General features: G+C 40.4%; 2 protein-coding genes across 7 annotated transcripts in view; both read right to left on the bottom strand.

Annotated features, from left to right (window-relative positions):
* The window catches only part of mtus2a (microtubule associated tumor suppressor candidate 2a), a 44,669-nt gene extending 42,326 nt beyond the window's left edge, over positions 1-2,343 (bottom strand). For both annotated transcript variants that reach the window (XM_012918933.4, XM_004550028.5), the window contains exon 1: positions 2,184-2,343. The gene's annotated coding sequence lies outside the window, so the exon portion shown is untranslated. The remainder of the gene's footprint in view (positions 1-2,183) is intronic.
* Positions 2,344-6,527: 4,184 nt separating this feature from the next.
* The window catches only part of slc7a1a (solute carrier family 7 member 1a), a 31,425-nt gene continuing 23,976 nt past the window's right edge, over positions 6,528-13,976 (bottom strand). For 4 of the 5 annotated variants that reach the window (XM_076889185.1, XM_076889186.1, XM_076889187.1 and 1 more), the window contains 8 exons: positions 13,785-13,918; positions 12,190-12,412; positions 9,807-9,946; positions 8,147-8,249; positions 7,710-7,888; positions 7,266-7,417; positions 7,049-7,157; positions 6,528-6,719 (listed from right to left, as the gene is read on the bottom strand). In XM_076889185.1, the coding sequence (XP_076745300.1) occupies positions 6,541-6,719; positions 7,049-7,157; positions 7,266-7,417; positions 7,710-7,888; positions 8,147-8,249; positions 9,807-9,946; positions 12,190-12,412; positions 13,785-13,918 (1,219 nt within the window). In that variant the 3' untranslated portion in view covers positions 6,528-6,540. Of the gene's footprint in view, positions 6,720-7,048; positions 7,158-7,265; positions 7,418-7,709; positions 7,889-8,146; positions 8,250-9,153; positions 9,291-9,806; positions 9,947-12,189; positions 12,413-13,784; positions 13,919-13,976 lie in introns of all 5 variants that reach the window. The other variant, XM_004550026.5, reaches the window with a different exon arrangement.

Genomic DNA, 13,976 nt, shown 5'->3' with positions numbered 1-13,976 from the left:
TACATTTAAAATAAAAAAAGCAAAATCAGGTGAGCGCTTAAACTGTCTGACACAAGTGAATAAAGGTCTTTCATGTCTGTTCCTGGTGGGACACGGAAAACTGTATGTGTGTGTGTTTGTGTGTCATGAAGGGAGGCGTGCCTCTCTTTTCACCCTGTAATGTCTTGCCTGCGACTGCAGGGGAGGAGCTACAATAAGCTCAATGCCACCTTCCAGACAAAAGCAGCGTGAATTCGAGAATGCGTGTGCTGATGCTCGGTTCACACATAAGGCACATGCGTGTGTACGTGCACTTGCAAGTGCAGAGCGTCTTGCGTCCAAAGTGTGGAGGATTCTTACAATTGTGTTATTAAAATAACTTCAACCTTTTCTATCATTTTCTTACATTAAACCTATTTCACCACTATCGGGAAACCGCTGTTATATTTATTAGTAGACTGCAATCATCCAAGCAAAAATGTTAAAAAAAAAAAAAGACAAAAATGTTTCAAAATAATTAAAACCTTGCACTTGTGACATGTTATTCAAAGGCACACTGACCAACTTTAGTGTCCTTCTCAGCTTCAGTTCACTTCCCATCTCAATTTCTCCCTCTCTCCCTTCCTTCCTCCTCCTTCTCCTCCGTTCTGTCCTATTAAATAACCTTGAAGGTCATACCGGTGTGCTACATTCATAGGCTTTTCTGTACCTACAGAAACAAATACATACACACACACACACGGTATAGGAACCTCACGCTTAGACAAAACACACAAAGTCAGACACGCACACACACACAGCCGGCAGTGGTATTTCTGGCAGAGATCTGATAAATTGATCGCTCTTCAGACCTAGCAGAGGTCAGATGTAATGAATCAATCACACATGCATCAGCATCGAGAGCAGCAACTAGAGCAGTCAGTGTACAGCCAAGGCCGTAAGATCTGCTTTCCTGCTTTGATGCAGTGTCAACCTCCACGTTAACATGATCGGGAGGGATTGGTGAGATTTAGCAAAACGGACTTGAAGATCCATAAATGTGGGAAGTCTCTGATACTGAGATCAATAGTGGCAGCAGACAATTCCAATAAATGCTGAAAACATCACTTATTTTTACACGGAAACTGTCAGATTAGAGGCACATTGTTTACATACTTCAGTAGTACAGGCAAATTCTGAACTTTAACGGTTGCAAACTAGAACGGATTTGAAAAAAGTACAAGAACTTCGGCCAAGCAGCTGAAAAAGGGGGATTCACCCCAACAAAGACACCCCCATCCAACTGCCTTAAGGACAATCCAATCATCCGACACCGGTCAATTGAAACAACAGCGTGAAATCCCTCAGTCACTTTTAATTGTTCCATCCGTTGTTTTCTTTTGTCAGGTCTCAAGTCTCCAACAATGAGACTGAGAAAATGGGAAGTGTTGCAAATGGAATTGAAGTATCAATACAACCTCTGTGCCGTGAATTCCTTGAAAGCAGTCAAGATACTGAAGAATTAGTGTTTGCATGAGTGTGCAGCAGTGTCACTCGTGGACTTAGAAATGAAAAGCTATTAATCATACTATCAGACTTCAAACCTTGGTATTATAAATGTACATTTGTCCACTTTCACTGGTAAAAAGCTTAAGCCTGAGCGGGCAAACACGACAAGAAATTTAAAATATTGCAGCTTTTCCGCTATCAGTTAACAAGAATTATATGTTATGTATTAGAAAGCTGTGAGAGTCTTTGCTTTTGAAGTCTATACACTCACAAAAAATAGCTCATCAATAAATGACATTTGGCGAGAAATGAAAACAAAATCCTTCAAAATCAAGTCCATATCATCTCTCAGTGCAGTGGATCTGGTTTAAATCCTAAAATCTATACTGGATCATTAGCAACACTCACAGAGACTTGACCTGCTCCATCCATCTCCATCGCACCGTCTCTTCCTTCTGACCTCACTTTCTCTCCAACACTGTGGCTCAACTTCGAGGTTACAGCTATTTATATGTAGAGTCGAGCTAAATTCCTTCGCGCATTGCCGTGATGCGGGCCTAGTCAAAAACAAACTGTATTTATGGTGCTGGTCGAACCGAGTCCGGCAGCAAGACCCGAAATCCTACGAGCAAAATAAGTGCGACACTTTTTCGGGAAATCAATGCTAGCCCTCCGAGCAAAAATAAGCACGGGGTGTTTACAGTCGTGCGACTTACCTGCAGCTTTCTCTGTTGCTGATTCATTGAAGAATGTCGGTGAAAACCCAGGAGTTGCCAGCGCGTCTCTCCACTTCCTCCCCACTCTCCCTGGCTGCCCGAAACGACGCACAGAGAGAGAGAGAGATAGAGAGAGAGAGAGGTACTGCGGACAGCAGGAGGAGGAGGGAACTGGAGGAGGAGCGGTGCTGATGCTGCAGCCGACACCTGGCTGAGCATCCTTCTGCTCAGACGGCCGGGCTTTTTTAACACATGTGCGCCCTCTGCTGGAACATGTGGGAAGCAGCTCTTCCCACGTGGTGGGATTCCAATATGACCGCGACTGGATTTTGAAAAGCTGAATTACAAGTCCTACCGTGATATAAATTCAAAAATCATTTAAGCATTACAGACATATGGAGTCTACATACTGACACTGGTACCAAAATAGCAGGATATGTGTAGGATTTGTGTGTGTGTGTGTGTGTGTGTGTGTGTGTGTGTGTGTGTGTGTGTGTGTGTGTGTGTGTGTGTGAGAAGATGTATATACAATTAGGTTCATAGGTTTTTGGAAAATGACAAATTTTCCAAGATTTTAAATCAATCAAGTGGGCCTAACATTGATGTCCTAAAATATCTCAGTTGTGAATAAAAGATTCTGTTTTTTATTTATAGTTTACACAGTTACACGCATTTCCTGTATTTCAGTATTTTATGTTCATCTCTTTCATACTGTTGTAGGTCCATACATAGTGATTTGGCACAACATGTAGATTCCTTTGAGTTAAATTCCTTTTATAAAATTATGGGAAGTGCTTTGGCTATAAAACTGTAATTGAAGAACTACAAATGCAGTGAAACTATGATATGTGTGAAAAGTTAAAGATCTGCCATCTACAGTTAAAGAAATCAATTGTATCCACACCCCTAATTATAGCTTCCCTGCGGCTGGCCCTGGGCTCATTAGATTCAGTGAAGGAATATCTTAATGCTTCAGGTTATCAAGACATTTTAGACAAGTCTCTGCTTCCGTCATGGGAACAGTTTAGGGTTTAGGGAACACAGTATTTAGATCCCACTTCCGCTTTGCACAAAGCGAGATTCATATAGTTGGATGTGTTTATTGTGAAAGAACTTGACTGGCGAACACAGAGCCTTGTCCTCAGTCTCATTAAACACTTTTGGGATGAACTAGCAGAAAAACTTCAAATGTCCAACATCACTGCTTCACTGCTTCTTTCATTCAAAATGCAAGCATCATTTTGATAGTGAAAACCATGTTTAAAGAAATAAAACATGAAGCCAGTCATTTTGATCATACAATCAAAATTTTATTAAGTTCAGTTTGTGTGTTACATATTTTAATGACAGTGGTGTAAAACTCAGCCAAACAGTATCCAATTACATTTGTAAAAATTCAGCATGGGTATTAAAACACATCAATAAACAGGAGAAAACATGTAAAATGAATGGCGGACATATAACTTCCTCAAAAGAGACATTTCATTTGATTAGAAAAAACAAACAAGTGGTAAAAATTTGGCCTCTCTTATTTTGCATTAGAAAATACATGCTACAAACCACAAATGCAAAGATACAGCAGCCAGCACTGTGAAAATCCACTGTCACTTAAAGTTGGAGGACATGAACTGAAAATCTGAAACTGTCATTGCTTTCATCCTAAACATGTACAAAGATTCAGAAGTTAGATTTACTGCCATTACCAATGGGAGAGCTAACACAACGCACAAGTTAAACAACTTGCAATAGTGTTGTCTACACTCCTGGAACATTAGTTTGTGTATTACATTCTGCGTTGCAGATCTTTGCTTTACAATGTTTCATGATTGCTGCTTAAGAAAACAAAGATATAAACAAACATACCACTGCATTAAAACTGTACTGTTAAACCACAACTGAACATGAGGACCAAGTTTTGGACCTCAAAAGGCATCAATGAAAAATTTTCACATGTAGAAACGGTAAAGCACAGCGAACTGCAGCTGCTTTTATACATCCAGACAATGACCTGACCACAGATTTCTGTTAGTGAAGAATTATGTCACAGATAAGCCAAGTGTAATGTGAGAGCTTGTAATGGAGCAATGTTAGAACAGTATACTTTCTATTGTTACATAAGAACTGGGAGATTTTAGAGAACTTAGGTATTCATACCAACCTGTATTTTATACTTACATGTGTTATCTGATGATAAGACTGCTGCACATACACTCAGGTCCATAAGTATATGGACAATGACACACTTTATTTGTGTTTGTTTTTTTGTAATTTAGCCTTTGTGGACCACCACACAACGATGGATTTTAAATCAAAAATAAACCAAAATAAACAGCTGCCAAATCAATAATCTGTTACAAGAAGGGACACAGGGGGGCAGCTGAGCAACACCAGAAAGCGTAGGAAACTACAGGAGAAACTAAAGTGGATGATCGCAGAATTCTTTTCAGAATCAGAATCAGAATCAGAATACTTTATTAATCCCGAAGGAAATTAGGGTAACAGCAGGCAGCACGCTAATGGCGCATGCGCACTTACAAAGGAACCTTCTGACCAACTTTACACAAACATCACTTTGGGGAGACATGTCAGAAAGGTAGGCTGATAGGAAAAAAACAACAAAAATACATAACATGAGGTAAGAGGAGGAGAAAAAAAACTCCACTCAGACTGAGCTCCTAGTGGGAGAACAGTTTGATAACAGAAAAAACACCTCAGCACAAAAAGCACATGACTATCAGTACACCATAGAAACACAAGAAAGGGTAAGAGAGAGCCGGTGTAGACAGCGCATCTGGTCCTGCAGCGTGTCTGCGCTGGTCCAGTCGACTGCCATCTTCCCCAGTAGGGCACAAGCATCGAAGGCGTTTGGAAAGGGAGGGGGGATCAGTGTGTGCATATCAGTGTATGTGTGTGTGTGTCCAGAGTTCAGCTGAGACAGTGTCCTTCGCCCCGCCAGGCTAAGTAAACAGTCTTCCAGCCAACCCAGGCCAACCCAGGTGGTCTTGCATGGAATGGGGGGGACGGTCTAAACACAGTCGTTATCAGAGTGTTCTTGACTTTCTTGGTTAAGAAAGTCAAGAACACTCTTTAGGAGGTAGTTAGTTGCCTTCATGAATGGAAATCGAGTCATTTTAAAAGAGGATTCAATCTGCTGGTTAAACTCAACAAGAGACAGGCCAGATTAGACTTTGCCAGAAATATATCTAAAAGAACCTGCACGGATGAAGCCAATAATAATGGGAAAAGGATAGTGAAGCAGGAAAAAAACAACTCATGATCCAAAGCATAACACATCATCTGTCAAACACGGTGGAGTCAGTGCTATGGCATGAGTATGTATGGCTGCCAGTGGAACCAGTTTACTAGAGTTTATTGATGACGATTCAGCTGCTGATATAAGTAGCAGGATGAACTGTGAAGCATGCAGGGCTGTACTCTATGTTCCAATTCAACCCGGTTGTACAATGGACACTTCGCAGTGCAAACTGGATAATGACCAAACACATTCTGCAAAAGCAACTTTCTCAAGGCAAAGAAAGGCTATGTTCTTTAATGGCCATATCAGTTACATCAAGCCAACAGAGTTACACTTTCAGAAGAAAAAACTGAACTAATTTCTGGATGTCAGACCATCACTGACTGTAAAAGATTTTTGCCCAGTTATTAAAAGCAACCCTTGTTAATTTCTCCAGGGTTTTTTTGTCCCTGATAATTAAATTCAGAAATTGTATAAACACTTTGAATTAAAGTCTGCACTTCCCTTGATTCACATCTTGATCATTTGATTTAAAATCTCTTGGTACAGAATGGAGGCAAAAGCACTAAAAAATGTGTCATTGTCCAACAAAGACTCATGAACCTAACTGATGAACTTTTGATACAACAAACAAACATCATCATCAACAACAACAACAAAAATCCATCCATCATTGATCATTGCAGACCTTTCTGGTACCCACATATTGGCTTTTGTACATATTCCTGCTGTCAAAAATGTGGCTCAGTCACAGGTTGTAGACGTAAGTACAACCCAATATGAAAAGAAACAGAGACTATGCCCCCCCCCAACCTCTTTAAGACAATGATGTATTCTGTATCTCCAACATAAGCCCTAATTCCTGATAGTCAAGTAATAATTGGCACTTGAATCTGAACCTTATTGCAAAATACAGAACATGTCAGTTATGGCTGTGTTCTCCCTGCAGCTGAAGAAGTAAGTCAGAAGTTTGTGAATTTTAGGTATGAGGTATTTATCTTTACCTTCCCTAAAAGAAAGTTCTGCCAGTGAGCTGACACTGGCTATCAAGGATGCATGTCTTGGAAGCAGCGTGATCTGATGATGGAGATTTGCAAATTCCTACAAATCTCCATCATTCTCTTCCCTTACATCAATGCCATTGGACAGAAAGGCTTCCTTTTCTGGTGATGCTGACTTGTGGTTAAGCCCTAAGCCCATCATCTCTGTGTCCGGAGTCGAATGAGCTGCAGCTGACAGGGTGCTGTGACGGATACCATAGCTGAAGTAGATCGCGAAACCTGGAAAGGCAAAAAGAACCGGTGTTATGGAATCCTAGCTTTTCAATGCAAATACACCTGCTGAACTTTTCAGTCTAAAAACATGTACCTTTTTAATAACATTGACATTTTCGCAACCAACTGACAAAGTATGTTTACTCGTGTTTTGTAAATGTTTCAGATCGGTCTGCGAACACATTGCAATGTCAAGTCAAAGCAGCTAGCCCATTTCAAGCAGCTAAAGCAAGGAAAATAGTCAGCTGGGTGTGTGAGACTTTTCAGCATCATCCTAGGTAAGTGTAGCGAGCAGAATTCTTGCAGTTAAAAAAAGAACGATGGAGTGTAACTACCTATGGCCATCCAGATTGAGAATTTAACCCAAGTGCGTTCTTCAAGCTGCATCATCAGGTAGATATTGACAAACATGCTGATCACTGGAATGAAGGGCAGCATGGGCACCTGGGAGACAAATACCACAAAAGGAGAAAGCGTAACAGTATCCATTAAAACTTAGCGAGCGTGAACTCTCAGGGGGCAGAGGTAGTGCTGAAAGGGCTTAAATCAAACCTTGAAGGAGAGTTTAGTGTGGTTCTGGGGCTGTCTCCAGATGATGAAGACCACGAAAAGACACATCATGAAGATGACGCTGAGGGCTACCAAGTTCCACGAAGCAAGATCTCCATAAGATGCCAGAACACTGAATGCCAGCATCAGCATTCCTTTAAAATGAAAGAAATGTTATTATCTTATGTGTAATACTTCACAAGTGCAATGTGATTTTTAACAGTGAAGATACTGGAAATAAATCCATCACCTACATTCAAGGCGAGCACACTTGTTGGGTTGTTTACCAAAGATCTAACGCCTTCATTTTATTGAGTAAGCAAATAAATGTTATTTCTACAGCACATTTAAAACTAAAGTGCTTTACAAGGTCTTTATACTTGATTTTCTTACATTATTTGTATGATTTTATTGCCATTTTAAGGCAGTCCTGGTTTAATAACATACCGAGGAGAAAGACACAGACGTTGACAGTGAAGCCTGACAGTTTGGATGGTGTGGGGTTGTCTGGGAACAGCAACGTTTTGAAGCTGAGCCTCTCTTCCATACCGGGCAGGATGTTGCCCTCATTCAACTCCATCTCCTCGTGGCTACTGACAATCTGGTAACCCATGCTGGGCCGGTACCTGAAACAACAAGAACAAACACCCATAATGAAGTGTTCAGACATAGCAGTTGTACTCTGTGTTCCTGCCACTTAAAATAGTTGCTAGCACCGGTGACAAAGCTGGTAATGCACACTGCAACATTAGCACACAATGAACCTGCTTATAAGCAATGTCAATGCTGCGTATGTTTGAAATAGCTTCCAATAGTTTTGTTGGCTAGCATAAACAACTATAAACATGTTCAGACCGTGTCCAAGCTGATATATTCTCACCAACCTGAGCACCAGGATACAGGCAGCCACTAATGTGTAGGCTAGCAGCGTCCCTATCGACATCAGGTCCACCAGGTCCTTCAGCTCGAACATTAACACCATGACAACTTCACAGTACAAGGAGACAAAAAATAAAAATTTAAAGTGAGAATGCTTGTTTGATCCCATCAATTATTTTCCATACTTGTCTTAGAAGAATAAATTAAGATGTGTCTAACATTCAGCATGCTTATACAGTTACTGTGAGCATAGAAGTATGCTGATCATAAGCTCAAATGATGCCATTGAGTACAGCCTCATAAAGATGCTAGCTCGAATGTACATATTCTTTTCACAATAGTGATTCCCAAAGTGTGGGTCATGACCCTCTGGTGTTCCAATGGTTTACCACACACACAAGAAATCTTTGCTACAAAAAAATGTATAATATATAATTATATGAGTTCAAAATTTACTTGAAATTTCACAACTACAATCTTCTTAGGGTGCTGTATTAGGATATAGGGTAAAAATAGCATTATGGAGCGAAGCCAGCAACCACCTGGCGGCAAAGTCATTCCATTTCATTTATATGACACTCTTATTTTTCCGCTCTATTTTTTAAATGGGGCAAAATCTCATATCACGTCACTGGTGGGGAAAGATAAAAAATGAAGCAGTGGCTAAGAAAGGAAAGAAGTTAATAGTAAATCAATCTCAACAAAACAAATCAAGAAAAAATTAAAAACCTGTTGATTAAAGTTTTGATTAAAGGTTTGCATGTTTTCAGTTTTAAAAAGGGCCCCAGTTGGGAATGGATAAAGTATAGGCTGGAGGTGGCAAAAAGAGCTGCCTCTATTAAAAAAAAAAGTTGTAAAAAGTTTTTAAACTTAATCTTTCAAAAACCAAAAAGTCTCTGCTTTGTTCTTTTTCTCTTCAATTCAAACCTGACCTTCTATCACTGCCTCTCTCAAGTCCCTCTACTCAAATACAGGAATTTGCGTTTTTATTTAACGCCCCCCTTTATCTTACCAGCTATAGCCCCGGCAGCAACAGTAGATGTTACGGGAGATTTTCTCTCGCTGATGTTGGCCAAGAAGGAGAAGAGCAGGCCATCCTGCGCCATGGCAAGGATGATACGAGGTAGGGGGAACATGGAACCCAACAGACTGGGGTAAAGGTGGGGGGAGGGCATCATATTGTGATGGCAGCGGTTTGGTGTAACGTGAGGGACAAGGGGGAAAGAAGAATTAGGAAAGGTCAGCGAGTACCAAGGGAAGATTCAGAGAAAGTAGACGTATGTGGGTGGAAAGATCTGGGGGTTAAAGAACATGCTGCAGCGTGCCAGACTGGCAACACTGTTGAAGAACAACATGCTGGGACAAGGATACTCTGATGTCAGCATGTAAAATTTGGCCCCCAGTATGACTGCATGTTTTGCACATGCTGTTACTGTCAGTTTTAGTCCACGTACCATGCGGTTTAGTTTGGATTAGTGCTGGTGCACATCTCCTTCTCAAGATGCAAGTTAGAAAATATGTCTCAAGTTTCCCAACAGAAAAAACAATGGAAGACTTATAGTATAGACACAATAACCTTGACTCCCTCAGCCAACTAAACAGAGACCTGGCTATGTAAAACACTTAATAATTAGTTTTTAATGCTAACGCATGTTAGTATCTCACCTGCCAGAGAGGAAGTGACAAAAGTTGCATTTAGTGGGGTTTTGGTGCAGGAGTTGACCCTGGCCAAGGACTTTGATAACAGCCCATCATCAGCCATAGCCATGATCACACGAGGAACAGGGTACAGACAACCCAGCAAGCTAACATGGGGGGAAGGGCGTACCAAAATATAAAGTATCCACAGGAGCAACCATGTGAAACATGCATAAGCAAAGACAACAGCACACATATGCAAGGAGCATTACATTCAACATAGATACAGCAGATTAAGACAAAAGAAAAAAACACAGAACACAGGATACTTAAATATGTTGTGCATACATTTTAAGTTAGGAACACATGTGCAACACTTTGTAATGTAACTTTGTAATATGTAAATAACAATTTAATGCAATTTTTTTGCAGATCTTATGCACCCATATTTTATTCAAAATAAAACGTGACAAAAATCAATGTTTAAACTGAGAAAATGTACCATTAAAACAAAGATACTAGCTCATTTTTATATTTAATATTAGCTGAATTTAATATGTCTTAGTATAGATGGGACAGGGCCATGCTGTTTGCCACTGTGTGGCATCCTCTCTTCTTTTAACAACAGTCTCGAAGCATTCGAGAACTGAGGAGATCAGCTGCTGAACCTTTGAAAGAGGAATGTTATCTCACTCTTATCTGATTTGAGCTGTTCAACAGCCCTGGGTCTTGTTTATCGTATTTTTCACTACACGTTTATTTTCAATTCATTTTATTTTTATAGCACCAATTCATAAAAACAGCGCCTCAAGACTCTTTATACTGAAAGATATGGACCTTACAATAATACCAAGTGCTTGCTCAAATACCTTTCAGCAAGCACTTGGTGACACTGGGAAGGAAAAGCTCCCTTTTAACAGTAAGAAACCCTCTGGCAGAACCAGGCTCAGGGAGCGACAGCCATCCACCACGACCTTTTTGTGATGATAGGAGAAAAAATATTTTAATGTAAATCTTTTCAGCTGGTGAAAGGTCTGGACTCCAAGTAGGCCCTTTGAGCACCCTCTGCTACTATGAAACCATGTAGTTCTAAGTGTTTCAAGAAGTGGTTTAACACAGTCTTGCTGAGATATGCAGCATATGTCACTATAAAACCTTTAATGTACTAATGCACTAATGCATCCCCTTAAAATCAGAGATGCATACTTTTGGACACAGCGATGACAACATGCATAGTCTCTCTCCTTACTAGTCCAGAGGACACGGTGTCCAAGTTTACCTAAGGGAATTTCAAATTGCATTTCACTGGACCACAGCTTTGGCCCAGAGAAGACAGCATTTCTAGATCATGTTCATAAATAGTTTCTTCTCTGCATGATAGAGCTTTAACCTTTGTGAATCATGCCTGGTTTTAATGCAGTGTTGCCCGAGGGGCCGAAGCACATGAGCTTCCAATATTGATTTCTGGCTATTGCCTTTAGTGCAGCGATGAACCATTTAAGATAATATCAAAATGTTCTTTTTCAGCTGTTTGTTGCACCCATGCCCAGTCTGGTGCCATCAAATTCTAAATTATCATTGTATCGTAATTTTTATCATGAAATAGTAAAATACTCAGTTTAAACATTTGATGTGTTTTCTATGTTCTATCATGAATAAAATATTGGTTGATTGTTGCTATTATTAATTGCTAAATATAACATATATGGACCATCATTTAAAGTGATTAGAAACTAATTGTTAGTAAAAAAAAAAAAGTCACCTGCCTTAGCCTTTCTGAGTCCCTGTTACATAATCGCCTTCACACACTGATGGTGCAGCTATATTCTCAGCAGCATGTTTTATTTTTAGTTAAGGCATCAAATGCTTTCCGAAGTTAAATATACACTCTCGCTCAGAAACACAAACATAAATATATGTGTGTGTGTGTAGTTATCTGAGACAGAACCGTGTACACAACTGCGCATTTAAAATGAATGATAGTCTTTGGTTACGCTCCAGAAAGCAGATGTAGTGAAGATTCTGAGTTTGCTAATCCTGAAATAGGGGAAATTCTGGATCTTCTGTTCCAAAAAACAGGAGCTTAAACTCTGAGTTAGTTACTGACTCCTGCCCTCCTGCTGCAGCTGTAGCAGCTGAGTGACAGTGTTTCATTTCCCCATTCAAACATCTATATTTTGATAGGATTCCAGTTTGATTTTTTTAAAGGAAAATTGCAGTTGTCTAATGATGACTGAGTGGACAATGCTGAATAAATGTCATAGTCCACAAGGAACAAATTTATATTCCTCAGCCTAATAGAATATCTACTGGTATTCACAGTTGCTTATCTTAGTGGTAATCAGTTCAAAGTTTACTCAGAACAAGATCTAGTACATGTGCATTGTGCTTCTAAGTTCAAATCTCTTACCTTGTAGACAGAGCGCAAAGAGAGCCTACAGCTACGGCATATTTCGCGCCCCCCCAGCCCACATAATTAAAAGCTGTAGGCAGAGGGCTGTTGCTGTCCAGCAGGTAGTATGGCATCATGAGGGTGAGAGCACCAGAAACGCTGAAGTAGATCACAAAGCAGATGAGCAATGAGGATACGATACCAAAAGGAATGGCTCGCTGGGGGTTCTTCACCTCTTCACCTAGGACATATATAATATATAGACACAGTTAAGAGCCAAGATATGCAAATCTGCTTCTGTATGACTTCAACGGGTGCAGAAATATCTTCAGGTAATGTGCCATTTTTTGCTTATATTTATATTTGAAAAACATCGTCAGAAGACAGAAATTCTTACTTTCAGCGTTTGAACATGAGGCAGAAAAGTGAATATGTGAAAATTCAGTGGAACGAAAACACAGAACACAGTACAAACTCTAGTGTTGGATGGATGATGGATGGATATTCAGATTTTGGAGGAGTTTTATGCTTTCATCTGAGAATTGTCCATTTGAATGCAGGGTGCAGGCACTGTATTCAGAAAGGTAACATAATTTACAGAAGTGCTGCAGTTGAATCGAGAAGTGCATGCAAAGTTTTGTGGAAATTAACTGAATGCTAAGTGGTTGACTGAACCTGTAAATAGTAGTGAAATTACTTTACCTTCTTAGTTATTTCCTAAATCGCCCCATCGTCTGCTATACAGCTATGTCTTTGTTACTAGCCACTCCCAATTCATTGCAAGGTTTGAAGATATTAGCTTATTTTTTGGGGGGAGCCACCATGCTGAGGGGCCTAACTGCTCAGCTGCAGGTGATTATGTAGGAAGGCCTTGCTGTGTAATAAAACCACATTACGGTGATGGAGCGAGTGCATAAGACGCACAGTTACGTGTCAAAGCAGGCCCAAAGTACTGTAAAATAAAAGAGCTCTGAAACGTGACGGAGACAACTGCTGTGTGGATGATATGTGTGTGTGTGTTTGTGTGTGTCTGTGTGTGTGTGTGTCAGGGGGAAATGGAGTATGGCTTCATGCCAACTTAACTCTTACTGCCATACACACACACACATGCAAAAAGATCATTGTGAGTTTGTGTTATGTCTGACAATCGTAATTTAAGGCTAACTGGTCAGCTTGCCAGCCAGTTAAAATTCAGGAAACCTATGGGTGGGAAAAACCTTGTAACATGTATAAAGAAACAAGGCTGTTCACAAACTCTGCAAAACTCAGGGAAAAACCTCTGGAATGCCCTCTTCCAAAACCCTGTTTGTTCCCCCCTAACCTGAGTAGCAGTCTTTTGGCCTTCAGCCAATAGCAGAAATAAGTCAAACGCAGTAAAGTGCATCTTTAATTTCTCTCTTGCCCCCCTGTTATGTAATACTTCTGGATGTTTAGGAAAGCTCGGGGCTGAAACGGTTCCAAAAAGATTGAGTTACATTCCCCCCTCTCTCCCTGAAAATGGAAACACACCCATGAGGCCGTCAAAGGGAGATGTATGTGAAACTGCGAGACGTGAAGCATAGGGAGTCAAAAACAGAAGGTCGACAGAGTTTTCAGGTCAGATCAGCACTAACCTGTGGTAGCAATGCAGTCAAATCCTACAAACCCATAGAAACAGGTAGCGGCTCCTGACAGGACACCGGTGAATCCAAATGGCATGAAGCCGCCGATTCCTAAACTCTCTGCGCTTGGCAGGACGTCTGTCACACTAAACCAGAGGAATATAAATAATATGAAATATAGTTCTAAAAGAATGTCATCCAGAT

This window comes from Maylandia zebra, linkage group LG10 (genome assembly GCF_041146795.1).
Source record: "Maylandia zebra isolate NMK-2024a linkage group LG10, Mzebra_GT3a, whole genome shotgun sequence".
NCBI lineage: Eukaryota > Metazoa > Chordata > Actinopteri > Cichliformes > Cichlidae > Maylandia > Maylandia zebra.
This window is presented reverse-complemented; position numbering and strand designations above follow the sequence as displayed.